Below are 26,914 nucleotides of genomic sequence, written 5' to 3' on the forward strand. Positions count from 1 at the left end.
GAGACGCTCCTTCAGGTATACAGGGCCGAGGCCGTTTAGGGCTTTAAAGGTCAACACCAACACTTTGAATTGTGCTCGGAAACGTACTGGGAGCCAATGCAGGTCTTTCAAGCCCGGTGTTATGCGGTCTCGGCGACCACCCCTAGTCACCAGTCTAGCTGCCGCATTCTGGATTAGTTGTAGTTTCTGGGTCACCTTCAAAGATAGCCCCACGTACGGCACATTGCAGTAGTCCAAGTGGGAGATAACTAGAGCATGGCGAGACAGTCTGCGGGCAGGTAGGGTCTCAGCCTGCATACCAGATGGAGCTGGTAAACAGCTGCCCTGGACACAGAATTGACCTGCACCTCCACGGACAGCTGTGAGTCCAAAACGGCTCCCAGGCTGCGCACCTGATCCTTCAGGGGCACAGTTACCCCATTCAGGACCAGGGAGTCCTCCACACCAGCCCGCACCCTGTCCCCCAAAAACAGTACTTCTGTCTTGTCAGGATTCAACCTCAATCCATTAGCTGCCATCCACCCTCCAACCGCCTCCAGGCACTCACACAGGACCTTCACTGCCTTCACTGGTTCTGATTTGAAAGAGAGGTAGAGCTGGGTATCATCTGCATATTGATGGACACCCAGCCCAAACCTCCTGATGATCTCTCCCAGCGGCTTCATGTAGATATTAAAAAGCATGGGGGAGAAGACGGAATCCTGAGGCACCCCACAAGTGAGAGCCCAGGGGTCTGAACACTCGTCCCCCACCACTTTCTGAACATGCCCCAGGAGGAAGGAGCGGTATGTATTACTGTGCCCCCAGCTCCCAGCCCCTCTAGACGGCCCAGAAGGATGTTATGGTCGATTGTATCAAAGGCCATTGAGAGATCCAGCAGAACTAGGAAACGGCTCTCACCTAGCCCGCTGAGATCATCAACCAGCGTGACCAAGGCAGTTTAAGTCCCATGATGAGGCCTGAATCCCAATTGGAAGGGATCCAAATGGTCCACATCCTCCAAGCGTGTCTGGAGTTGTTCAGCAACCACCTGCTCAATCACCTTGCCCAAGAATGGAAGATTTGAGACTGGGCGATAGTTGGCCATACTGGCCGGGTCTAAAGATGTTTTTTTAAGAAGTGGTTTAATGACTGCCTCTTTCAGCGGATCAGGGAATGCTCTCTCACAGAGGGAAGGATTCACCACCCCACAGCGTCCATCGCCCAGCCCTTCCCGGCTTGCTTTTATTAACCAGGATGGGCAAGGATCAAGGAGACAGGTGGTTGGTTTCACGCTAACCATTGAGCTACAACCCCTTCCCACCCCACTGACAAGCCCCAACAAGAAGAGCAGGTGCTACTTGGCTGTGAGTCCTGGAAGACCTGCTCCCCACCTTGAAGGCTTTTCCCACCTGTTCTGGGACAGTGGGGCCCGGACTGACTCCAGCTGCAGAAGCTGAGGCTGTTGAACCAAACTATCAGACTTGGGGGTTGTTTGGGTTTCTGTTGTTGTTGCAGGGGTGATCGTAGTTGCTGCTGGCTTTTTGTATCTTTATGTTTATGTGGAAAGTGTTGAGTTTGGTTTTGTGTTTTTAATGTTTTATTGTGTACGACTACTTTTCTTACGTTGCAGTTATTTATCCTCTCCCCCCCCCCGCCCACCCAAGTATTAAGCTGGCTTGAACATGGTTTGAACTGTGGAAAGGTGGCATACAAATAAAATTACGTATGATGTACTTCCAGTAGAAACCCATTTGTTTACTAGAGTTACCTTATTTCTTATCCATAACATCCCATCCTATCCATTCTTAAGGAAAACAGCCCTGAGTGCTCACTGGAAGGACAGATCGTGAAGCTGAGGCTCCAATACTTTGGCCACCTCATGAGAAGAGAAGACTCCCTGGGAAAGACCCTGATGTTGGGAAAGATGGAGGGCACAAGGAGAAGGGGACGACAGAGGACGAGATGGTTGGACAGTGTTCTCGAAGCTACTAACATGAGTTTGACCAAACTGCGGGAGGCAGTGGAAGACAGAAGTGCCTGGCATGCTCTGGTCCATGGGGTCACGAAGAGTCGGACACGACTAAACCACAATACCTTATTTCCTACTTCCTGCCAGGCTTTTCTTACTGTTGCTGGAATGGGGTGCCTCTGGCATAGTGCAAGACCACTCCCCAAGATATCTCACTGAAGAGGCTAAATATGGTGGCTATTTTTCAACCTCCAGCACCACAGACACACGAAAAGCACATCGCTATCGGCCTCTTGCCCTGGTTGTGGTCATTCCATGTGGCCAGCCGTGATGGGGTGCAGGATCCTAAAATAAATGGAACTTTTCATCTGACCCAGTAGGGCTCTTGTATGTTTTTATCCATTTCCATTAACGCCCTTGCCCCACACCATGATTTTCTTCTTGCCGACAAAATCAAAAACAACCCTTTCACGTACACACTGGGGGGGGAGGGGGGGCAAGCTTTTCATAAGGATGAAGCCTGTCGACCTTCAACACAACAACCAACACGATTCTGATTAAAGAAAGAACTCTGTTTTTAATAGGGTTTTTATCATTAAAAAAGTTTAAACCTGCATAGCAATCATTTCAAAAAATAATTATTTAATGTTCCATAATGAAACTGTACACAACCTAGTCTTGAGCGACCTGCAGCCCGTGAGGTGGTTTTGAAGCAGTCCAGCACAAAGAGTCTTTTTTTTCCCTTTGGAGTTGGCTTTTCCCACTGGCGTGTCAAGAGGGTTTGTGTTTTGTTCTTGGTTGAGAGTCTGGCTCCGTGAGTCAGCGGTGGGTTTGTGCTGGGCTACGCGAACAGTCCGGTACCCCTCCTCTCTCTCTCTCTCTCTCTCTCTCTCTCGCCCCCTGCCCCAACCCCTTTAGCGGGGCTCCTCAAAGTCGTTCAATGTCTCGATATTTCTTCCTCAGGATGGAGACTTGGTCTTTAAAGAGTACGGGGTCGAGCCTCATTTGAGAATGGGTCAGCGGCATATAGCCAAACCAGCTGGCAAAAGTGTTCATGCAGCTCTGCCTCTGAGCAAAGTGGTCTGGGTCGGCCCACCGAGAAGCCCTGGAGGTCTGTGAGGGGAAATCAAACAAACGAGAGTCAAGAATAGGCCTGCAATGTTCAATTAATCTCACATAACCCTCCACAAAACCAAACCATTAAAATTGACTTGAAAGATGTCCCCACAATTAATTAATTGAGCAGCAGATTAAAATAAAATAATAGTAGTAAGTGCTTATAAAAACTGCGGGGCCAGAGATTCACAGAAGATTGGAAGAAATATACGAACTATTTGAAGAGCAACTGTAATCAACAAATTACGCTAGTAGGACTACAAGAAGTTTTGTAAGGAGGAATATATGAAATATATGAAATATTGCAAAGAAGATAAAGAAGGGAGACATTAGTTATACTTAAATGTAATAGTGAAAGTAAGAAATGTAAATTAAGTGGAAAAGATTGGAAAATTTTCAGATGGGATTGATGGAAGTCAAAAAAATTGTATAAGATATAAAAGTACTGTATTTTTCGCACGATTGGACGCACCGGACCATAGGACGCACCTAGTTTTCAGGGGGGGAAATCAAGGAAACCCCCCCCCCCACAGCTCTGGGAGCAGTGGACAGACTGCACGCAGCCTGTGCGCTACACCAAGACCTTCTCCCTGCTTTTGCGGGAGGTGGCGGAATTCCCCCACCTCCCGCAAAAGCCTGCAGGAGGGAGAAGGGACTGACTCGGCCAGTCAGTCCCTTCTCCCTCCTTGGGGAAAAGCCCCCAAGAGCTGCGCGCTCTTTAAAGGCTGCGCGGCTCTTGCAGGCTTTTCTGCGAGGTGGGGGAATTCCCCCACCTCCTAGAAAAGCCAGCAGAAGCCGTGGAGCCCCTTTAAAGAGCGCGCGGCTTTTGCCTGCTTTTGCGGGAGGTGGGGGAATTCCCCCATATCCCGCAAAAGCCCACAGGAGGGTTGGAGAGTAGCAGGAAGGCGTGGCGCGCCTCCCCGCTGCCCCTCATCCTCTGGGGCTGGCGATGGGGGAAGCGCTGCTTTCCCCACCGCCAGCCTCAAAGAGCAGACTCTCCTGGCTTCAGCGGAAGCAACGCGAAGCCTCCGGAGCGCAGGCTTCGGAGGCTTTGCCTTGCTATCGCTGAAGCCAGGGAGCCTGCATTCGCTCCATAGGACGCACACACATTTCCCCTTCATTTTTGGAGGGGAAAAAGTGCGTCCTATAGAGCGAAAAAACCGGTATGTTTTATAATTGTTGAAAATGATATGTTAAAAAAACTATTAAAAATATAAAAACTGCATCTGGAAAAAGGCACAGTTGATTTTACCTCACGTTTTTAATAATAATAATAATAATAATAATAATAATAATAATAATAATAATAATTATTATTATTATTATTATTATTTAGGCTAGTTTTTGTTGCTGGAAACCAGCCAACTTTAATCTAACGTTTCACTATCCATGCCATTTAGGGGCAAAAACTCTGGTTAAGGTAAAATGGAAGCAGATGTTCCCAAACTCCTCCTTGCAGCAGCGCTCATGCTTAAACCATGGTTTAGTGTTACTTGTAAAGTAGAACACAGGGAAGTAGCTAGGCACATGTTTACTCAAAGGGCATTTTGACCCAGTAAGTCTTAAAAACTAATGCCTTTTTTTAAAAGAGTGCTGCCTATGAAAATAATTCTAAATTAATTTACCAGCTCCCAAGCAAAGGCAAAATCAGTGTGTGATCAGTGACGTCTTATCTGTGGGCAGCCCCCAAAAGCCAGAAAAGGAAAGGCTGCTTGCCAAGAAGAAACCACACATTGCATCCCCACAGTTAACGCAAGCTGCTGAATCGTTTGGGGGGGGGGGGCAGAGAAACAATTATGAAGTGATCTTCTTATTTTCTTATGGGAAGTCACTTGAAAGAATCATTTCAAAAATAGAATATCACATCTGTCACAGCACAGTTTGAGAACATTCCTCCTCTCAGACTATGACGGCTTCGAGTTATTTTTTGAACAGCGCAAAGATTTCATTGTTATATATATGTATCTATATATTTATATACATTATTTTTCAGGGTTTTAAGACCATAAGGTGTTAGGACTTTTATTATAGACTTGTAAATGGTCTCCCGCTTGCAGCAAAGTGGCCTTTATCAGCAGGAAGAGAAACTGCAGAAGACTAAATCAGGTACACGTGTGTAGAGAGGCGTGCTAAGTAAGGCTTTTTGTGGACTAGAAACCTGCTCAGGCTTTTTGAGTTTACTGGCGATACTGACAAGTATGCATGCCCTCTATCATATTGACGGAAGCATGGCTTTTCAAGATAGATTGACATGATCATTGTGGTTAACGTGTCAAGCGGCTCTCTTTGGTGTTCACATGATCCAAGCCATCGCAACCCTGTATTACCAGATCATGCTATTACAGTGGACGCTCGGGTTGCGAACATGATCCGTGCGGGAGGCACGTTCGCAACCCACAGCGTTCACAACCCATGAGTCTGCGCATGTGCGGGTCACAATTCAGCGCTTCTGCACATGCGCAAAGCACGATTTAGCGCTTCTGCGCATGCGCCGAAACCCAGAAGTAACCCGTTCCAGTACTTCTGGGTTCAGTGCGGTGCGCAACCCAAAATTGCGCAACCCGAAGTGTCTGTAACCCAAGGTATGACTGTACTTAAAAAAAGTAGCCAAGATGAGATGCAATATTCTGACCACCTGACAATAAAACTTGGAATTATTCTGATTAATAACTCATTTTTATGCTACCCTTCATCCGAGGATCCTAGGGTGGTTTACAATATAAAACTACAATAACACACAATATAGTAACAAATCAAAACAAAAATAAGCCCTTCTTTAAAAGGACATATAGATTGTTTAATTAGCAAAAGGCCTGAGGGAAGAGGAGCAAGCCTCTTGATATAGCATGCTAGGTGGCTTTCTCTGAATGTGTGAACTGAACCTATTAAAAAAAGTGTTTGCTTATATAAGGCGTGTGTGCGTGCAGAATGTATATAGCTGCAAGAAGGTTAAAGCTGTCTCTAGACACATACCTGTCCCATCATGGTTTCCTTATACTGTTTTTTCTGTGTTACTTTGATTGGTGGCAATTTTGTCACAGCCGACACTAAAAAGTTCATCAAAATGTCCTCGCAGTTGGCCAATTGGTCCACCATGTTCTTCAGGCTGGCAGGCAAGAAATGAGTGTACAGGTAGTGATAATATCTGTAAAAAAAAAACCCCAACAGAGTCCCATCAGTGAGGATCGGATGCGGCCATCCTTTGCAGACTTACCTGGAGTTAAGCCCCGCTGAACTTGGAGAGAGGGATATCCATCCTTAATGGTGTGTTTTAGGGGACAGTGAACAACAATACATTTTCAGGACATAGGGATACGTAGAAAGCCTTGTTATACCAGGTTAGGGTATCGCTGCATTCAGCCTAGGCTTGTGCACTCTGACTTCCAATGGTTCTCCAGGTCATCAGGAAGAAGCTGACAGGTCTTGAACCTTGGACTTCCTGGTTGCCCACAACCTGCTCTATCACTGAGTTACAATCCCTCCCCATACTGGGGGCAAAGAGTTCCAGTTACAGATAGGTAGCCGTGTTGGTCTGCCATAGTCAAAACAAAAAAATTTTTTTTCCTTCCAGTAGCACCTTAAAGACCAACTAAGTTAGTTCTTGGTATGAGCTTTCGTGTGCATGCACACTTCTTCAGATACACCGAAACAGAAGTTGCCAGATCCTTCTATATAGTGAGAAGGTGGGGAAGGGTATTACTCAGAAGGGTGGTGGGAATGGGTGATTGGCAGATAGCTGTGATGAGCCTGTTGACGACTCTTAACGACTGCAATAGGTCTTACAGGAAAAAGCAAGGGGTGAGAAGGTGAAAAATGGCTTTGTCATGTATAATGAGATAAGAATCCAATGTCTTTGTTCAGACCAGGTCTCTCCATGGTTTTAAGTTTGGTAATGAGTTGCAATTCAGCAGCTTCTCTTTCCAGTCTATTTCTGAAATTCCTTTGTAGTAAAACAGCTACTTTGAGATCTTGTATAGAATGTCCTGGGAGATACCCCTCCCCACCTTCTCACTATATAGAAGGATCTGGCAACTTCTGTTTCGGTGTATCTGAAGAAGTGTGCATGCACACGAAAGCTCATACCAAGAACTAACTTAGTTGGTCTTTAAGGTGCTACTGGAAAGAAAAAAAATTTTTTTGTTTTGACTGGGGGCAAAGAGTCCATAGTCCATCCTCTACAGTTTGAGGAATCGCAGAGGTGGAAAGATGTTTGATATACAGGGAACCATGAAGTATACTTTGTAGAGGTGATCTGTGGTAGATTTATTTGACCATGAGCTACCAGTTGTGGACTCCTAATCTAAGGAAATCTGACTATCTGCCCTAAAATCTATTCTCCCATGTGCCTGCCCCCCAAAATGAGATTTTGCCTGAAGTTGTCCTGGACCCATTGTTGTTCAACATCTTTATAAATGACTTGGGTGAAGGAATTGGGTGGGGGGAGGATGCTTATCAAATTTGCAGATGACACCAAACTGGGAGGAGTAGCTAATGCCGCAGAAGACAGAATCGGGATTCAAGATGACCTGAACAGATTGGAGAAGTGGAACAATACGAATTTCAATAGGGACAAATGTGAGGTTCTGCACTTGGCCAGGAAGAGCCAGATGTACAAATGTACAATGGGGGACATCTAGATGGTGAAAAAGATCTACGGGTCTTAGTAGACCAGAAGCTTAGCTTGAGTCAACTGTGTGATGCAGCAGCAGCAGCAAAAGTTAATGCTATTCTAGGCTGCATCAACAGAAGTATAGGGCCCAGATCAAGGGAAGTAATAGAACCTTGGTCAGACCACACCTGTGTCCAGTTGTGGGTGCTACAATTTAAGAAGGATAAGCTGGAATGTGTGAGAAGGAGGGCAACCAAGATGATCAAGGGTCTGGAAACCAAGCCTCATGAGGAACGGTTGATTCTAGGAAGCTTCCTTGGCTGTTCAAAGGCGAGGGAAGTCAGAAAACAATGACGACTCGTTTAAAACCAAAACGAGGCTTCCTTTGGTGGCTCTGTTCTTCTGCAATCTCAATAAACAAAGATGACTATTTCCAAACAACTCTGATTCACAAGGACCATACTGGCACCTTACAAAGCTGGCTAGTTTAGCATCTTTGATGGTCAGCCAACTCAAACCTTGCCTTGCTGGGGACATGTCCGTCCTTCCTTGATGCCAAGGAGTGTTTTGGCTTAGGCCTTTTGAAGAATTGGGGGCGCTTTTGAAGTCTTTTGAAGCCCATGAAAGGGAACAGTTAGGCTGCTTCTATAATACGAGCAACATCAAAGAGATTCAGAAAAACACAATAATTACCGGACCCTGAAAGTGGGAATTAAAGTCATCTATGAAACAAACTCGAACTCTAATCCTTCCAGAATCTCCTTTGCTGTTTTAACAAGACATGCTGTTAAAAACCACAACTAGCTAACAGTCAAGGAAGAGACAGAGATGAGAAAATATTTTCAGGGCCTAGCTACATCACGATTCCACCTAAATACCAATCTTTACCTATCAATAATAGCACAGGTGAACAAACTAGAGCATCTCTTGAGCGTGTAAAGGCTATTTCCCCCCCACCAACCATAACCAGCTCTCCCAGATTTTCAATGGGTCTTCTGAGGGCACTCTTCCCAAACCACTCCCAACCCCACAAATTTCTTCTCATTTTTATGGTAAAACAAGGCTGATTTCTTGCCCAGTAGGTGCTTGTGGTGTGAAGAAGTGCATTGTGGGAAACAATGCACTGTAGGATGCACACAAGAATGTACAGAGGATTCCATCCTTGGATACCAGTTGCAGCATTTAGTGGAGATCTTGAAGGGCAGGGCAGCTGTAGCAGCAATAAGAGGCATCTTGAAGGCCAGGGAAGTTATGGCAAAATTCTGGCCCTCCACATCTCGTTGGACTACAACTCCCATCTTTGGCCTTGCTGGCTGGGGCTGATGGGAGTTCAAGTCCAGCAACTTCTACAGCACCTCATGCCCCTATCCCAGGACTAGGACCTACTCACCTTTCACTAAATTGGGAGGGTTTGGGGTGAATGTTAGAATCAGGAGTAGGATGTAGGACTGCACATTCTCTTCTCCTGTGTCACTCGCCTGACGTGTGCCCATTCATCCACCCATTTTGGCATTATGTGTGGCAATCAGGTTAATATGTGTTGCCTTAAACACATCTCCCAAAGCCCTGATTAAATAAGGGTTTCTCCAAGCAAATTGCAGGAATGCACCCAAGCTTTTTTAAAAAATATATAAAAAGTCTCCTCTTGCAGAGACTGGTTTCAAACAGATATGATGCTCCCAATTCTTACTTGTGGTAGATAGCAGCTCCAGTCAATACCATGGAATAGTCATTAGTCCATTTGGATGTGTAGCCCCACCGCTCCTTAGTGTTGTCCCAAAAATGGCTGCGGGCAGGGTAGCCCACGATCCTCTCTGGGAAACTCTGCCAAACCGTAAAGGCAAAATCCACCTGCAGGCAAGGAAAGCAAACAGAACATATGTGGCAAGCGGTAATCAAACAGCCTCAAAAATGTCAGCAAAACAAAATATTACCTTTCCCACTAATTCATAATTTGCAATCTTGGGAACTGTTGCAAAACATTAATTCTCTGTATTCATCAGTAAATTAAACTGACTGCTTGACATTTTGCCCTGTAATTATGCACATTTTAATGTTTTCCTGTTAACAGGAGTCTAGAGCTCCAGAGAATCGCATTAACATTTTGCAGGCGCGACTCGTGCAAAGCTAAAGTGTGCAACTGGTAGAGAATCTGCGTGCCGTGTGGGAATTGCGTGTTTACTGGTGTGAACAAGAAAGCCACCGCTTTAAACCATTTTCATTGAAGGACTCGGGTGGGGGTGGCGAAGTGTTCTCGTTTCCTTCTGCTGAAAATGTCAATTTTCTATTCTCTCCTTTCGGCTAAAAGTAAGCTCCAGAAATCGTCACCCCCCCCCACCTGGTTTGAAAACTGCTTTAAGTTAGATTCAGCGAGGAAGCAAGGCAGATGGTGAACACTGAAAGTCGGACTACAAATACCATGATGCACTCCTGTGGCCGACGTCCTATGAGAAACGAGGGTCTCACAGCATCCTTGCTGCTGAAGAGGTGGATTATGGGAGATTCAGCACACTGAACCACAAACACGAATGCTTCAAATTAAGGTGTAGCAATAAGGGCCTATGTTTGCACCAGACATAGAATATAAAACTTCTAAAAAGATGGAGTAAGCATGGCTTGCTTTCCTTGCTGCAGTTATTATCAGATCCTTTAGAATGGAAAGCTGTTTTGGGGAAGTGAAGAATGGCACACATCCTGAAGTATGCAGTTTTAAGGCACGTCCCGAAACTTTTAAGTGTTTTCATTCGGAAGGCAGTTCAGGCAGAAGGTTCATGCCGCAGCTCTGATCACATCCAAACCATCCTGTCAAGGAGCCAAAGGTCACCTTAAGGCCGCCTGCTCTAAAACCTGACATCTGTTTCCTTGAAAAGACTTTAAAAAGCAGGAGGGGAAAGGCAAGGGATGCCGCACCCATGCTAAACGATGAATCCAGGTTGAGGGCGAGTCATGGGCTATCACAGCCTCCTCCCTCTAGTGTTCAAATTCTCCTTACCATCTAGGCCAGGGGTGGACAACCTGTGGGCTATGGCCTGATTTCAAAAGTGATGGGTTCAGACCTCTGGCAACAGCGACCTGTCCCTCCCCTGGCAGCGAAGCATGTGGCAAGAAGAGAGAAAAGGAATGGAGCCAGAATACCCATTTTTGGCTCCGGTGCTGCCCCACACTGCCCTAACAGCTGACCCATAATAATAATAATAATAATAATAATAATAATAATAATAATAATAATAATATGATGTATTACTTATACCCGGCCCATCTGGCCGGGCCTCCCCAGCCATTCTGGGCAGCTTCCAACAGAATATAAAAACACATATAATAAAACATCAAACATTTAAAACTTCCCTAAACAGGGCTGCCTTCAGATGTCTTCTAGAAGTCAGAGAGTTGTTTATTTCCTTGACATCTGATGGGAGGGCGTTCCACAGGGTGGGTGCCACTACCAAGAAGGCCCTCTGCCTGGTTCCCTGTCACCTCACTTCTCGCAGTGAGGGAACAGCCAGAAGGCCCTCAGAGCTGGACCTCAGTGTCCGGGCAGAACGGTGGAAGTGGAGATGCTCCTTCAGGTATACTGGGCCGAGGCTGTTTAGGGCTTTAAAGGTCAGCCCCAACACTTTGAATTGTGCTTGGAAACAGAACCCCACAGCTTCCGTATCCATTTTCTAGCTGGGTCGAGAAGCACTTTTCACCGTGAGGGATCAATGTCCCCCTGGGCAAAGCCACGCCAGTAGTGGGAGGGGAGAGAGGCAAAAGGGGGCGGGGCAACTTGAGCCACCATCCAGAGAAGCAAGAGGCACTATTAAGAGTCCAAGGACACACTCCGGCCAGAATTAAAAACATTTGGAGTGGGAAGCAAGAATTGGTGTGGAGTGGCGGTGCCTTGGGGAGAGTTTGAAAGGTTCTGGCGGGCCAAAATTGGCCTCCAGGTCGACACCAAATCCCTTCCCTTGTATGTTCTGGAGCTTCTTCCATTGATTGCAACCCTGTGGTGTTACCTCCAGCATGCCACTGGGGCTAAATTAGGGTTAGGGGTGTAGCTGAGATTTTGCTGGACTGCCCCATGCTAGTATGGAAGTTTGATTTGAGTGCCACGTGGCTCCACCACCAGGCGCCATAAAAAAAGACTGTCGACTCCCATTGCAGAAGATCGATGCGAGCCTCACAGCTCACTTTAATCATTTCCCTCCGAAGCGGATGCAATACAGATTATCTGGCATGGGTGGCGGGGAAAACAACCTACCACCTACCGGCCTCTTCCACCTGCTCCCCCCCTCCCTCGGTCAGCCCACACAGATTTCTAATTACGAGACTCACACATGTCCCTCCCAGTATGGGAGATGGAACTTTGGACTCTCACCCAGAGGAATGAAAAGGCTTAATATTTCATTTCATTATGAATGAAAAGGGCAAAACCTTCATTAACGGTAAAAGATGAAAGAACAGAACAAAACCATTTGGGGCTTCCCCCCCCTTCCAGGTTTTATCATTCCAATTTGAAAGCAAGTTTCAAACTGGAGACTACTGTCAAATGTTAAATCGGGCAATAATAGGCTACTTGCCTTCATGGATTTGTGTGTGTGTGTGTGCACGTGCCAGGCACGGAATTCAAGAAATTTAAAAGCAGCCTTTCGTAACCTGCGGCATTCCAGATGTTTTGGACTTCATAGTCAGGGATGATGGATTTGTAGCCCAAGAACACCTAAGCAGCACCAGGTGAGGGTAAGTTGCTTTAAAGTATCTGGCTTCATCAACGACATCTCTACATTTGAGAATCATGTCATACAGAACATGATGATTGGCCATTGCTGTAGTGTCTTTAAAAGGAGATTTAGACTCATAAGCTACATGGAGTCCAGTGGCGAACCTACATTTTTGGATTCCCCCAAAATGGGGGCCCCTTTGCAACCAGCTCCTGCCAACCTAGAAGTTCGAAAGCACATCAAAGTGCAAGCTAAATAGGTATCTGGCGGGAAGGTAAACGGTGTTTCCGTGCGCTGCTCTGGTTTGCCACATGCTGGCCACATGACCTGGAAGCTGTATGCCAGCTCCTTTGGCCAATAAAGCGAGATGAGCGCTGCAACCCCAGAGTCGGTCACGACTGGACCTAATGGTCAGGGGTCCCTTTACCTTTTTGCAACCAGCAATGAAGTCTGGGTAACCACTGTAATCTTCTTCAATGGGGTTGTTCCACGGCAGATCACCACACCATTATAATGTCTGTGCTACTGACTCTCAAAATTTGGGATTGTTGAAATATATGCAATGAAAAATTAATTAATTTGAGTTGTACCGCTCAAATCGGGTCTACTAGACCCTTAAAAAAAAAAAAAAGCAATTTGGACTGAAGTTGCTTCTGGCACCTCTCCAAAATTAAGGGCCCTGAAGCTGGAGCTTCGTTAGTTTCACGCAGATATGCAGGAGAAAGTGAACTGGGTCACCCAAGCACTCGCACTTCTACCACCCTGGAAGCAAGAAAGGCATTCATCTCTGAAGCAGGAAATGGAGAACCTGTCGCTGCCTAGATAGGGCTGGACTCTAAATCCCATCATCCTTGGCTACTAACCAAGCTGACTGAGGCTGATGGGAGTTGAAGGCCCAGCAACACACAGCTCCAAACCAGCAGCGTATGACCATTCCAGGGGGGAATTTGTCCCTTTAAGGGAGAGGGAAGGAGCTACAGAGAACAAGAAGAAGAAAAGTGCTGAAATCGAAAGGGACAATAAAGACCCACAGCTTTTCCACAGCTGCCATTAATAATGTATTTCCGATATATTGCAGTCTTATATAAACGGTCGCCCATCTCCTCCTTCTCTTTGCGGGAAGAGGTGCTAGAAATCAATACTCATCCCAGTTGTAAAAATTGGTTTTCTACAGCGGGCTTTTAGTCTCTCTCTCTCTTTCTGTGTGTGTGCACGCGTCTTTTTCCTTGAGCACAATCTTGCTCTGGGCACAACAGCTCTCAAGTACAAGGAATCTCCTTTCATTTAAAGAGAGATTGGGCTCAGCTCTTGATATGCGGGAAGCAGAGACACAGGAATCAAACACAGGCATCAGGGTGGAAACGTTTGCTTTACAAAGCAATGGTGTTGCTCTGAGAGAGAGGGAGAGGCAAGAAGGCCGGGGATGAGAAAATGTGCCATTCTTTAAAAAGAAAGGAAAGTGTTAACTCCAGCCTGAAAGCCTGTGTTTAGAAAACGGGCCATGCTGCAACCTGACTATGTTTGCTGTTAGCGTGGAATGCAACCTGCGTCCCGACAGACACAGGAACGAGCAGAGTTCAGTACAGGATGCTGTGAGTGACGCAACTGCAGCAAAGCAGCACCCCAGCTCTATGGAATTGTGTTCGCTGGGACTGAACAGAGATGGATCAATAGACACAGTCGTACCTCGTAAGTCGAACGCCTTGTGGGACAAATGTTTTGGCTCCGGTTTGCGAACGTACTTTGGAACCTGAATGTCCATCGCGGCTTCCAGTTGGCTGCAGGAGCTTCCTGCAGCCAATCGGAAGCCACACCTTGGTTCCCGAATGTTTTGGAAGTTGAACGGACTTCCGTAACAGATTCCGTTCGACTTCCGAGGTACGACTGTAATGCTGTAGCGAAGGCAGAGTCCAAGACCATAGCTCAATGGCAGAGCATCTGTCCTTCAGGAAAGAAGGTCCCTACTGCAAGTGGCAGAACCCAACCAACCAAGTTCTGGACCCCCTAATCCAGGGGTCAGCAAACTTTTTCAGCAGGGGGCCGGTCAACTGTCCCTCATACCTTGTGGGGGTCCGGACTATATTTTGGAAAAAATAATAATGATGCAAGAGCACCACGAGCCCTAGTGGCTGCTTACCTGTGTCTTGCGGGTGGCAGGGGCTGGTGGCAGAGGGATGATGAGCGGCGTGCAAAAGGCTCCAGAGAGGGGCTGCTTAAAATGGCGGCCGCTTGAGCACGGCTGCTGCTGGCACCAACAAAGCCCAGCCCCCTTCCTCCTCTAGGCAGGGCGGGGAGAAGCCAGGAGGAGGGAGGTAGGAGGCACTGCTGCTGCCACCGCCGTGTGAGGGGAAAAACGCATGCAATTGGGCCTGATCTGGCCCCCAGGCCCTAGTTTACCGACCCATGCCCTAATCTCTCTCTCTCTCTCTCTCTCTCTCTCTCTCTCTCTCTCTCTGTAAAGGACCTATCCTCGTGATACTGACACAATCCCTATACAGTGGTATCTCAGGTTACATACGCTTCAGGTTACATATGCTTCAGGTTACAGACTCCGCTAACCCAGAAATAGTGCTTCAGGTTAAAAACTTTGCTTCAGGATGAGAACAGAAATCATGCTCTGGCGGCGCGGCAGCAGCAGAAGGCCCCATTGGCTAAAGTGGTGCTTCAGGTTAAGAACAGTTTCAGGTTAAGTACGGACCTCCGGAACGAATTAAGTACTTAACCCGAGGTACCACTGTACAGTCATACCTCATGTTACGTTTGCTTCATGTTACGTTTTTTCAGGTTGCGTTCTGCGGCAACCCGGAAGTACCGGAAAGGGTTACTTCCGGGTTTCGCTGCTCGCACCTGCGCAGAAGCACTAAATCGTGCTTCATGCATGCGCAGAAGCGCCAAATCGCGCCACGCACCTGCACAGATCCGGCGCTTCAGGTTGCGGGCTTTTCATCTTATTTGTCTGTCTCATAGCACAATAAACCCTTTAATAAAATTTATTTTTAAAAAGGTCCCAGGTTCAAATTCTGGCGGCTCCAGGTAGGCATGGGGAAAGCTTTTGCTTGAAACCCTGGACAGCTGCTGCCAGACAGTGTAGATAGCACTGAACTAGGTGGACCCCCATGGTCTGGGTGAGTACAAAGGCAGCTTCCTATATTTCTAACGTCAGAGACGGCCGATCATGCAATCCTCGCCTACGCAGCCAGCACAAAAACTGCAAAGAGCAAAGGCCGAAAGCAAGCCAGCAGCAGACTTGGACGGGAAGAGGTCTCACCTCAGTGGTTGAAAGCACCGTATCCTCATCGAGGCTTAGAACAGCATCCGTGACAATGTTCTCGTAGGGCAGGAAGCGGCTGCTCATCACCTGCGGAGGGGGACAAAGAGGGTCAGCGCTCGGCTCATGAGACTCGCCCTGCCAAGGGCAGCACCCCTTTCAGACCCAAATTGGAAGAGTTAACTCTCCGCCGTCACATTAATGGAGGAAATGACCCCATTGAACAGAAAGGTCCGGGGAAGATTTGAGGATGACTGGTCAGATAAGAAGAATTGAATTTCGTGGTGGCTTGCTACGCATTCCTCCCGTGCGGGTTGCTTGTTTCCGCTGCTACGTTATCCACCAATTTGTTTTGAAACGGCAGCACCGCGGGGGACTCACGGCTGCTCCCTTCCACCTGATTTTTGCCATGTGCAATGCTCAGGTGTGTTAGGTGTCTGCAGTGGGGGGGGGGAAGGAAGGGGTGCAGTTTCTCTCTCCCATGAACCACAAGCCCGATTCCCAGCTTTTGTTCAAAAACAAGACACACAAGTTCATAGCAAGCTGTAGGTACGAGGTGAATTGTACAGGCCCTGTAAAAATCCCTGCAGATTTCTGTGCCAGGAGGTTGTTGCTTTATTTTGATTTTTATATCCATTATGAAGCTACAGTATATGAAAAGAAGAAGCAGAGAGAAGCAGGGATGCATTCCTTATGTATTTGCCGCCTTTGCTACAAAGAGCTGAAGGGAGTGGCTATGATTGCCCTTCCCACTTGTATCCTCACAACTACCCCTGCAAGGTTGACTAGGAGGCAGCGACTGGCTGAAAGTCACTCAAGTGGGGGTTTCAACCAAACCTAAGGCGGGTCACAAACTGACCTACCACCCATACGCATATATGCCGGCAAATTGAGCAGCTGCCCCCTGAATGCACGTTTGGACTAAAGGTGGGTCAGTCCCACATCTTAAAAAACTTGCTCTAAATTTGGTTCAGAGCAGGGTTTCCCAAAGGTGGGTCTCCAGCTGTTTTTGGACTACAATTCCCATCATCCAGTCCCGCTAGCTACGGATGATGGGAGTTGTAGTCCCAAAGCAGCCGGAGACCCATGTTTGAGAAACCTTGGTTTAGGCAGCGATTCTCAACCTGTGGGTCCCCAGATGTTGTTGGACTACAACTCCCATCATCCCTGAGCTCTGGCCTTGCTAGCTAGGGGTGATGGGAGTTGTAGTCCAACAACATCTGGGGACCCACAGGTTGAGAAAGCAAGGACAGGCGACCTTGCATCCGCCAAATGTTGGATTCCAACTCCCATCAGCCCCAGCCAGCAAGGCCAAGAGTCAGGGATGATGGGAATTGTAGTCCTGACCATCTCAGGTGCGGAGGAGGAGCCAGATGTTGCCTGCCCCTGGCTCAAATCGTACATTCTGAAGTCCACAGACATTTTGTTTTCTCCCTCCCTCTTTGGGAATTCATTCTGGAGTGCAGAGCAACCTGCCAGCGTGCGAACGGCACACTGTTGCCCGCACGTCAAGATTTCTTTGTTGTCTCTAAGATGCCTCCAAGGCAAGTTCCTACACATGCTTTGGAATTTGAGGGGGCATTTTGTTCCCTTGGGCTCTCTGATATAGGAAAAGGAGAAACAATAATGGCAGAAGAGGAGGGCAATCTCCAAGCAACAGCCTCCTATCTCAGCCCTCCAGCAAATCTCCTGGTACTGCTCACATGGCCACTATTTAGAGTCAGGAACCTAGTTAACTGGCAGCTTAGCCATGCACTGACTTTTCCCTTGTCAAATCTACCGGGGGGGGGGGGGGAGACAGTAAACCCAAGGCCCGTACATTTCAAACAGCCGTAAAGCACCTGGAAAACTTCAGAGTTGAAAATTCCTTCTGCTCTAGACAGCTGGCTGATAAAAACCAAACCCAAACCCCAAGCCTTCCACGCTGTATTCCATGTCAGTCAAACCAAGATTAGACTCTTTCCCTTTCTCCAGTTTAGCATTTATATCACAGGCTGTTCATAGGGGGGTGGGGGACATGTTTCTGTGTGTGCATGGAAAAGAAGACTCCGAGGTCCAATGCGCTGTGCAAAAAAAATAAAAAAATGTGGCGAGTTTGGAAATACGCCGCGCAGCCCTTTCTCTGGTGCAGAGGAGAGCAGCACAAAACCAAGCTTTCAGCCAGACATAACCACACCAACGTATCTGGTGGTTGTATGGAAAGAGAATCCCAGGAACCTGGACTCTTTTACCTGCAGAAGGGCTGCTTCCAAGGGTTGACATCTTTAATATCGGCAAGCCCTAGAGTTGCAAGAATGTCAGCAGAGCCCTGCTAGCTCAGGTCAAAGGCCACTGCGCCCAGCACCTCGTCCTCACAGTCCCAGGTTCAGTCCCCAGCATCTGCAGGTAGGACTACAATTGTCCCCTGTCTGAAACACTGGAGGGTCACTGCTGGTCAGTGTGAACATTACTGAGCTAGATGGACTGGGTATGAGGCAGCTTCCTATGTTAAAAAGTGGGAAAACCACCACCACTGCCCTGTGGAACACCCTGCCACTAGAAATTCAGTGGGAGCTTTTGTGCCAAAGCTTGCTGAAAACTTTTCCGTTCCATGAGGCCCATGCAAGCAATTAAGAGTCCACTGTTTTTAATTTCTTTTTTGCTTTTAACTTGTTTTAAAACTTTTTGGTTTTTATTGTTTGGGTTTCATGTGTTTAAAGGCTTCAGGGAATCCGATACCTCCCACAGTGGGCAGCTAATAATAATAATAATAATAATAATAATAATAATAATATTATTATTATTATTATTATTATTTATTTATACCCCGCCCATCTGGCTGGGTTTCCCCAGCCACTCTGGGCAGCTTCCAACAAAGTATTAAAATACAGTGGTCTGTTAAACATTAAAAGCTTCCCTCAACAGGGCTGCCTTCAGATGTCTTCTAAAAGTCTGGTAGTTGTTCTTCTCTTTGACATCTGGTGGGAGGGCGTTCCACAGGGCGGGTGCCACTGCCGAGAAGGCCCTCTGCCTGGTTACCTATAACTTCCCAGCCAAGAAGTAGATAAACAAGAAGAGTTCTTACCAAGTCTTTTATTCAATATTCAGAGAGAGATCTGTATAAATGATGTCTCTCTTGGATAATGGCATTGCTCTGAGTAAAGTCCCACCCCCTCTGTCTCTCCCATCAAACGTCATCCCTGCACCGGCTGATCTGTGCTTTCTGCCTCTGAGCTTTCTGTTCTCCTACTCTCAATGCTTGCTGGGACCTGGAAGGGGAGGTCTGGCATGCTTTCCAAGGACACTGAGCCAGTCAGGTGTCTCTCCCCTGGTGCTGCTGCTTCTTCCAGTTGTTCCTCTCCCAATATTTCCCAGCTTCTCTGCTCTGCAACCGCTGAACTATGACCTTCTGCAAACCACTGTTCTAAATCTGTACTCTTCTCTGGGAAGTGCAGCGGGGGGCGGTCTCCACCATTCCTCAGTCTAGTCCCTGACAATATTGTTGGAATCCGACATACTTTTAGGATATAGTAAACGTAAAGGTAAAGGGACCCCTGACCGTTGGGTCCAGTCGCGGACGACTCTGGGGTTGTGGTGCTCATCTCGCTTTACTGGCCAAGGGAGCCGGCATACAGCTTCCAGGTCATGTGGCCAGCATAGCTAAGCCGCTTCTGGTGAACCAGAGCAGTGCACAGAAACACCGTTTACCTTCCTACCGGAGTGGTACCTATTTATCTACTTGCACTTTGACGTGCTTTCGAACGGCTAGGTTGGCAGGAGCAGGGACCAAGCAACGGGAACTCGCCCCGTTGCAGGGATTCGAACTGCCGACCTTCTGATCAGCAAGTCCTAGGCTTTGTGGTTTAACCCACAGCGCCACCCGCGTCCCCTTTTAGGATATAGTGATGTATAATTATTATTTTTTATGCATAAATGAATGAACAAATAATGAATGAATGAATGAATGAATGTTATTTAGTCCCCATGACTGAGACCTTGGCATGGCCAAACTTACCTTGCTCTCTCCTTCAATGACAATAACAGGAACAGCAGTGGCAGGCCATCGGTGCTTGGCAGGGAGGGGTTTATCGCAATTCCATAAGACAATGATCTGAAAAGGAAAATTCATCCTTCGTTGAGTGGAATGCCTGCGTAGCCCAAAGACAAAGCTCAAGCGTTCTCCTTAGTTACATGGTTCAATTCTGAGCTTCCCCAAAAAGATTAAATTGTGCAATCCAATTCCTTTCCAGAGAGAAAAGTACACGACTCATTTTTCTGTCCTGACAATGGGGGACGGGGGGGGGGGGACGGGACTCATCCCCTTTGACAGATGCCATCAGAACAGCAATTTGTGCCACATCTGGAAGGATCCTTACAGCTCACTTTGGCAGAGGCCAAAGGCCAAAATGTTCCATTATATAAAGAGGAGGCTCTTCTCGCTTTAATGCTGCTGGTATGATACGCAGTTTTGTGCCGCTTCTGTCGTGCTGTGTGAGCACAGGTTGGGGATCGGGTCCAGCTCCCAGCTCAGCTTTCAGAGTTGCCTGTGTGCTGTGATTCCAGAAGTAGTAAAGCATGTGTGGAAGCTAGATTCAGCTTTCTAAGAATCTCTGCTTTCGGGTATATTTAAAGGCAGGTTTCTAACCCTTATGACTGGAAATATAAGATTGGAAGTAAGTGGGGACGTCTTGGTGAAATCTCAGTAAACAGGAAGGTGGCTGAGCAAGATTTGTCATGGGTGGGTATCTGTCCTCCATGCATTTCATAGCAAAAACAGCGCATTCAGAATGGTAACAGCTGCAGAGTTATTCAAGAGAAAATAGTGCCTTAATATGCAGAGTTTGAACAGGTTGCAGAATCCAGCTTCCCTTGACACAGGATTTTAAATTGCCTGGGTGCAGAATTCTGCATTTTGTTATTTTAAAGCAGGGCTGGCCGGCTGGTGGCCCTCCAGAAATTGGGCTTTAGACCCCATCAGCCCTGGTCCATGATCAGTGATAATGGGAGTTGTAGTTCTTCGGCACCTGAAAGGGCCACAGGTTCCCCATCTCAGTTTTAAAGCACGGAAGACTGCTAGCCTGATAATAAATGTCTCAGGAGGCAGTAAATTAAACTAAAATATTTCCTCTGGGACAGGACCTTAGGCAAGGATGCAAAGCCAACTAGCAAACCTTTGGGGAGAATAAAAGACTTGTGGAACACGTGCTGCTGGACACAACTCTCCAACGAGGCCTCCTGCACAACCATGTTTTTCCATTTTGTCACAGTTCGCACTGAATCTAAACTTCCTGGATGATATTTCAATAAGGGTGGAGAGACAGTACCTCAGAGCAATCCCTGGCAACTCCATAGGATCTCAGCTACCAGAAGGGCACTTGTCTGAGTCCCCAGAAAGTCACTGCTAGCCAGAGCAGAGTTATTGACTAGATCAGCCTCAGACGTTGGCATCACCTCTGACTGCTGGCATTCCTGGCTGGAGCTGGTAATTAGAATCACAGAACTGTAGAGTGGGAAGGGGACCCAGGAATCATCTAGTCTGACCCCATGCAATGCAAGAATCTTTTGCCCAATGCGGGGCTTGAACCCACGGCCCTGGGATTAAGCGTCTCATGCTCTAATTGCAGTGCAGCAACTTCTGGAGGCCTCCAGGCTCTGGCAGGCAGAGCGAGATGGACCAACTGTCTGATTCGGCACAGGAGAGTGTGCTATCTTCACGCGAAATAAAAGCTACTGTATTTTTCGCTCCATAGGGCGCACCAGACCATAGGGCGCACCTAGTTTTTAGAGGGAGAAATAAAGAAAATTTTTTTTAACCCGCTTGCTGTCTTGGCTTCCTCTTTAGCCACGTACAACCTCTCCAGCCGGGAGAGGCTGCGCGCGGCTTCGTTTTTAGCCGCGAGGCTGGGGCAGGGGAAGCCCGAGCTTCCCCTGAACCCAGCCCCCAGAACAGGTCCGGGAGCGGAGGCAAGGTTGCGCAGCCTTGCCGACGCTCCTGGAGCTTGTGGGCTGGGGGAGCGCTCCAAAGGTTTGTGGATAGCTGCCTGAAGCTGCCTGAAGCGCAGTGGGAGTTGGCACTGCGCTCCCTGGGCTTTGGGCTGCAGGCTGGTATCCGCAAGCCTTCGGAGCCTGGTGGGAACTCCCGCCGCGCTCCGAAGGCTTGCAGATAGCTTCCTGAAGCCTGGAGAGTGAGAGGGGTCGGTGCGCACCGACCCCTCTCGCTCTCCAGGCTTCAGCGAAAGCCTGCATTCGCTCCATAGGACGCACACACATTTCCCCTTCATTTTTGGAGGGCAAAAAACTGTGTCCTATAGAGCGAAAAATACGGTATTTACATCTCTTTAAACTCTGCTGCATTTGCCAAAGCCCTGCATTAGAAAAGCACATCGACATCTATCAAGCAAGAGGCACGTCAAAGAGGACCCTTTATTTTGAAGTCATCTCAGAGACATGGCTCAATGGTGGACCGCCTAGAGGCCAAGTCTAATTTCTTACCTGGGAACAGTACTGGGATTTGGCTACAGCAACCAGGAGTTTCAGCACAGGTTGAGACTGAGAAACTAAAGGAGTAACTGCATGGATAACGGCGGTGAATTTGGATGGGGGCTTGACGCCTGTAAAGGAAGCCAGCAGTAAAAATATATATAAATATATGTTGTTAAGCAAAGGGCGACAAATCAATATTGTTATGTAAAGGGCGACAACCTGAGCATTAAAGAATTGCTGTCATCTGAAACAAAATGAAATTTGTTGACTTCCCCACCCGTGTGGAGTCTGGAGGGATCAAGAGCTATTTGCTTCACTCCCTGCCCCGGGCTTTTATTGATTTTATCTACTGAAATTCTATCCCTTTTTTTTAATCCAAGGAGCTCAAAGTGGAAGGCATGGCTCCTTGTTTAATTCCCCACAACAGCCCTGTGAGGTAGGCTAGCCCAGTGACTGGCCTAAGGTCACCCAGAGGATCAGACCATGTAGGCCAGCCTTCTCCAACTTGGCGTCTTCCAGCTTCTCCAACATGGCTGCCTTGGCTGGCCCTGATAGACACTGTAGCCCAGAATAGCTGGAGGGTACCAGGGCTGTGAGGAAGACTGGTGTTGGCTGATCAGCTGGAGAGAGGCCTGGTGGACGGAAGGTCCCACTTCATGAGCAGGAGGGGAGCCACAGATCAGTGGCTCTGCACATGGAAAGTCCCAGGTTCAGTCTCTTGGTACAGCCAGCTAAAAGGACCAGGAGATGGGAAGGCAGTCCTTGTGAGATCTTGGGCAGCCACTGCCAGTCTAAGTAGACAATACTGGGCTTGGTGGGTCACGGGTCAAACGTGCCCCATAGCTGCTATGCCTGCCCATTTGTTACCCAGCCAAATGTAAGGCTTTGGTGTGAATTTACAAGGCCCTTATCAGTTACAAGGCCCCAATCCCTTATCTCCCTGCTTGACTCCTGTTGGGGGTCCCCGATGGCTCAGAGGCATGTCTTGTAACAACCAGAAGCCACATGTTCCAAGCCTGTGGAACTCCCTCCCAACTGAGATTAGAGAGGCACCCTCCTTGCTCAAATTCAGGCACCAGACAAAGACTTTCTTTGAAGGTAGTGTTCAGGGTTCCGTTGGCTTTTACGATCATGATTATTTTATTGCTGAACGGTTAATTTTCACGTGCACAGCTTTGAACTGCTAATGATTAAGTCTGAATTTATGAACAAATAATAAACCGAAAGTCCCTTTTAGTCGTTTGCTGACCCCCCACCTGTTGGCTTTTACGCATGGAGGGCTTCTTTTGAATCGGCCTCTCTTGTCAACTTAGGAACTGCTGACACAGGTGCGTAACTGCAGCTTACATTGCAAGGCAAGTCCTTACGGTTAGATTGGATTTCATAAGCTTAGAAAGTTTGCCCATCGATTTCGTAAACTTGAAACTCTCTCTACAGGTACGTGGGGAGCAGGTCCTCAACATGAAGGATTTCCAGCACGCATCTTGCATGACCTGTGCATGGGCAGCTATGATGCGTGGCTCAACTTCCCCACCACACTAAGAGCTATTCTCTCCCACTGCTTTCTTTGAGACCCAAATTCTGCTCCAACCACAACCAATAGTGTGTGTGTGTGTAAGGCACTGATGATATAGGGAACAACAACCCTGTGGTGAAATGAAGTAAGATCAAAAGGTGGAAATATCAGGGGTCCGTTATATAAGTAGACAGGTGTCAGCTGATGCAAGCAGAGGGAGATGTGAGCACATTTGAACCGTCCTAATCACCATAATCATATCTGCACAGCACTCCTGTGGCGTGTAAGATGCCACACTTGTTGGCCAATTGGCGACTCCACAGAATTTGCGCATGAGAACTGGCAAAGCAATGGCCTCATACAGAAACAACCATGGCTCTTTGCTGGTAACATGGCTGGTAAATTAGAAGTCAGACACATAGGAAAATATCCTTCCTTCCTTCCTTCCTTCCTTCCTTCCTTCCTTCCTTCCTTCCTTCCTTCCTTCCTTCCTCCCTCTGGATTGATTTCCCTCCACTGGTGCTAAACATGTCTTTGCAATACATGTGGCATTTATAGAAACACTACAGCTTAAAAGCACAGCAGATCCTCTCATCACAACGGCTCGTAGAAGCGCCTCAAAACTTCCCTTCCGATCTTTCTAGTTCACAAGAGAAATACGGTTTGCATCGCTTCACAGGGAGCCGGGAGAATTCAAGAGACAAGAGCTTAAAATGTGCTTGAAGTGACCTTGAAGCTAGTGGGACTCACTGCCTGCTCTGCCACAGAACCAGTCGTCTCTTTGGGATGAAGACCCCATGCCATTTACTACCCCCTCCCTCTTTTGCAAGGGAACAGAGTGCATTTTTTTGGGGGGGGGTGCTTGGGGAAGTGGGATGATGACTGCCAGGGCGAAGGGTTGGCTAAAATTGTGCTCCTGAGCTGTTCCTTCCAACTGAAAGTTCAGACACCCCGGTTAGCTTCTTGAAGTGTTTGACAGAAACACTTGAGCGGCCCAGTTTGAGGGCAAGCTAACAAGGGTTAATGCTGAGAAGGGAAAGAACTGGGGGGATGTGGGGAGACTCACTCCAGAAAGGGGGGGTGAGGTGGGAGTACCACAAGGCTAGTTCCTGATTTGCGCACCCAGGCAGGGCCGTCTTATCCATAGGCGCTAGGGGTGCGGGGCACTCGGGCGCCGGCCTCTCAGGACACCAGGCCAAGAGTTCAGGGCCCAAGAGTTGAGTCCGTGGAAGAGCCTGCCTGTTGGTCAGAACGTCGTGGCGGACTCTTCTGCTGCAGGCAACTCTGCACTGCGAGTTCTGGGGTGACCGAGCCAGCGAGACGCTGAGGCAGGTGGCCGGCTGGCTCCGCCCTCCTGTGCTCCTGGGACTGGGCAACCTGGAGGGGCACGCACGCTGGGTGGATCTTTGTACCCCAGCGCTACATATGCTTAAGACAGCCCTGCACCCAGGTTTTTTGAAAAGCCCATACCCCCTTTGTGACGTGCCATGAGATCCAGCCTCCGTATAGGAAAGGTCATCCACCGAGAATCACTTACCTAGATTAGCATAATAGTAAGGAAAATCTCCCAGATATGACGAATACTGTGGCAGTACAAATAACCCTCCGGGGTGCTTGTTCCATATTAAGCTGTTACGTGATATGTGCTTAAATATTCTGTCTTGAATAATCTGTTAAAAGGGAAAAAGAAAGGGGAAAAGGAGCAACTCTTAAGAAGGTCCGAATGAGAAACGGGAGAGGTGGCGTCGCTTGCCGAAGGTAGCAATCAGCACACTTTTCTGCAGAAAGCCAGCAAGAGGCCGGTTGTTTAGCATTCCTGTTTAATCTATTTCTCTTTTCTCCCAAGCAGCCTCGATGATGCTGGACCCGTACGCATTCCTGCGGGTTAGAAGCCTCGCATAATGGTATTCAAACTACCTCATTAGGCGCCGCAGAAACCGTGGCAACAGAGCGAACTTATTAGATGCTGCAAGCCGGAGTCAAAATATTTTCGCTTTTTAAAATGGCATGTCAGCTTGCGAGGCTGATGAATCCATGCTACAATTTTGCCATCAATGTCCTGCATAAGATAATTAGTCTGGCGGTAGATTTAGACAGGGCGGTACCTTCCTGGAATAACGATGACTGTTACCTTCGCCTCCTTCCCCTTCTCCACCCCCCCCCACGCAAACACACACAAAAATATGGTGCCGGAAACACAAATTGCATGGAGCAGAATGTAATGATAGCCCCGTGGCTTCGGCCCAAGGAAAAACCAAAGGTGCAGTAACATTTATTCGGTTCTGCTCCAATTCTGTGCAAACATGGGGGGGGGGGGAAACAGCTGATTTTGTATGGGTGCAAAAAAGCAGGATGCTGAGGAGATCAGCTCCCGTCTTATAAAAGCAAGGCCCAACGTTGGGTGTCACCCCCACAACCTCCATCCATTCCAGCCAGCATGGTCAGTGTTAAGCGAACAAACAAGAATAAACAAACAAGAATATTCCGAAAGGTCTAATGAAAATAAGGTCTGCCTGCTGAAGGAAATTCCGTAAGGAGGGGACCAGCGCTCACAGCTCAGTGACAGAGCACACACTTCAAATGTAGGAGAATGATCTAGGCTTGGTCCATGGCTTCTCCAGGGGACAAAAACTGGGACAGTCTGAAACTCTGGAAAACTGCTAGTCAGTGTAGAGAACCTGTGACCAAGTCCAAATGCTGGACTCCAGAACCCATCATCCTTGACCGTTAGCCATGCTGGCCTGAGGCTGATGGGAATTGGAGTCCAACAACATCTGTAGCCCCCACTCCTAGTGTAGAAAATACTGAGTGAGGTGGGCCCAACGGTCTGAGTTGCTAAGTGGCCCAACTGCACTGGCTGCCAATCAGTTTCTGGCCTCAATTCAAAGTGCTGGATTTGACCTTTAAACGGCCTAGGACTGCAATACCTCAAGGACCGTTCCTCTCCATATGAACCATCCCAGACTCTGTGTTCATCCTATGAGGCCCTTCTTTGTGTGCCTCCTTCATGCGAGGTCCGGAGAGGGGCAACACAAGAAGGGGCCTTTTCTGTGGTGGCCCCTCATTTGTAGAATGCTCTCCCCAGGGAGGCTCGCCTGGCACCTTCATCGTGCATTTTTAGATGCCAGGCCTGAAAACGTTCCTCTTAAACCAGGCATTTGGCTGATTGACGTCCCATGCCTTTTTAAACGTGTTGTGGGACGGGGGATTCTTGGTTTGCCGCTGTTCTTATTCTGTGGTTTTTTTAATATTGTAATTTTATGTTGTGAACTGAGATCTATGGATGAATGTT

General features: G+C 47.8%; 1 protein-coding gene and 2 long non-coding RNA genes across 3 annotated transcripts in view; 2 read left to right on the forward strand and 1 right to left on the reverse strand.

Moving 5' to 3' along the window:
• Positions 1-2,084: 2,084 nt before the first annotated feature.
• LOC310766341 lies at positions 2,085-2,573 on the forward strand. The gene is made up of 2 exons (XR_014550083.1): positions 2,085-2,423; positions 2,464-2,573. It is a non-coding gene; the product is annotated as an uncharacterized lncRNA (long non-coding RNA).
• Positions 2,509-26,914, reverse strand: part of EXT1 (exostosin glycosyltransferase 1) — a 260,149-nt gene continuing 235,743 nt past the window's right edge. Inside the window, exons 5-11 of the mRNA XM_083622026.1 lie at positions 25,160-25,292; positions 22,116-22,234; positions 19,639-19,734; positions 15,645-15,734; positions 9,367-9,527; positions 6,041-6,212; positions 2,509-3,064 (exon numbers count right to left, since the gene is read on the reverse strand). Of these exons, the coding sequence (XP_083478152.1) occupies positions 2,879-3,064; positions 6,041-6,212; positions 9,367-9,527; positions 15,645-15,734; positions 19,639-19,734; positions 22,116-22,234; positions 25,160-25,292 (957 nt within the window). The 3' untranslated portion in view covers positions 2,509-2,878. The remainder of the gene's footprint in view (positions 3,065-6,040; positions 6,213-9,366; positions 9,528-15,644; positions 15,735-19,638; positions 19,735-22,115; positions 22,235-25,159; positions 25,293-26,914) is intronic.
• Positions 25,294-25,929, forward strand: LOC310766317. Its single transcript, XR_014550056.1, has 2 exons — positions 25,294-25,380; positions 25,472-25,929. It is a non-coding gene; the product is annotated as an uncharacterized lncRNA (long non-coding RNA).

Source organism: Podarcis filfolensis (assembly GCF_964270895.1).
Source record: "Podarcis filfolensis genome assembly, chromosome: 7".
Lineage (NCBI taxonomy): Eukaryota > Metazoa > Chordata > Lepidosauria > Squamata > Lacertidae > Podarcis > Podarcis filfolensis.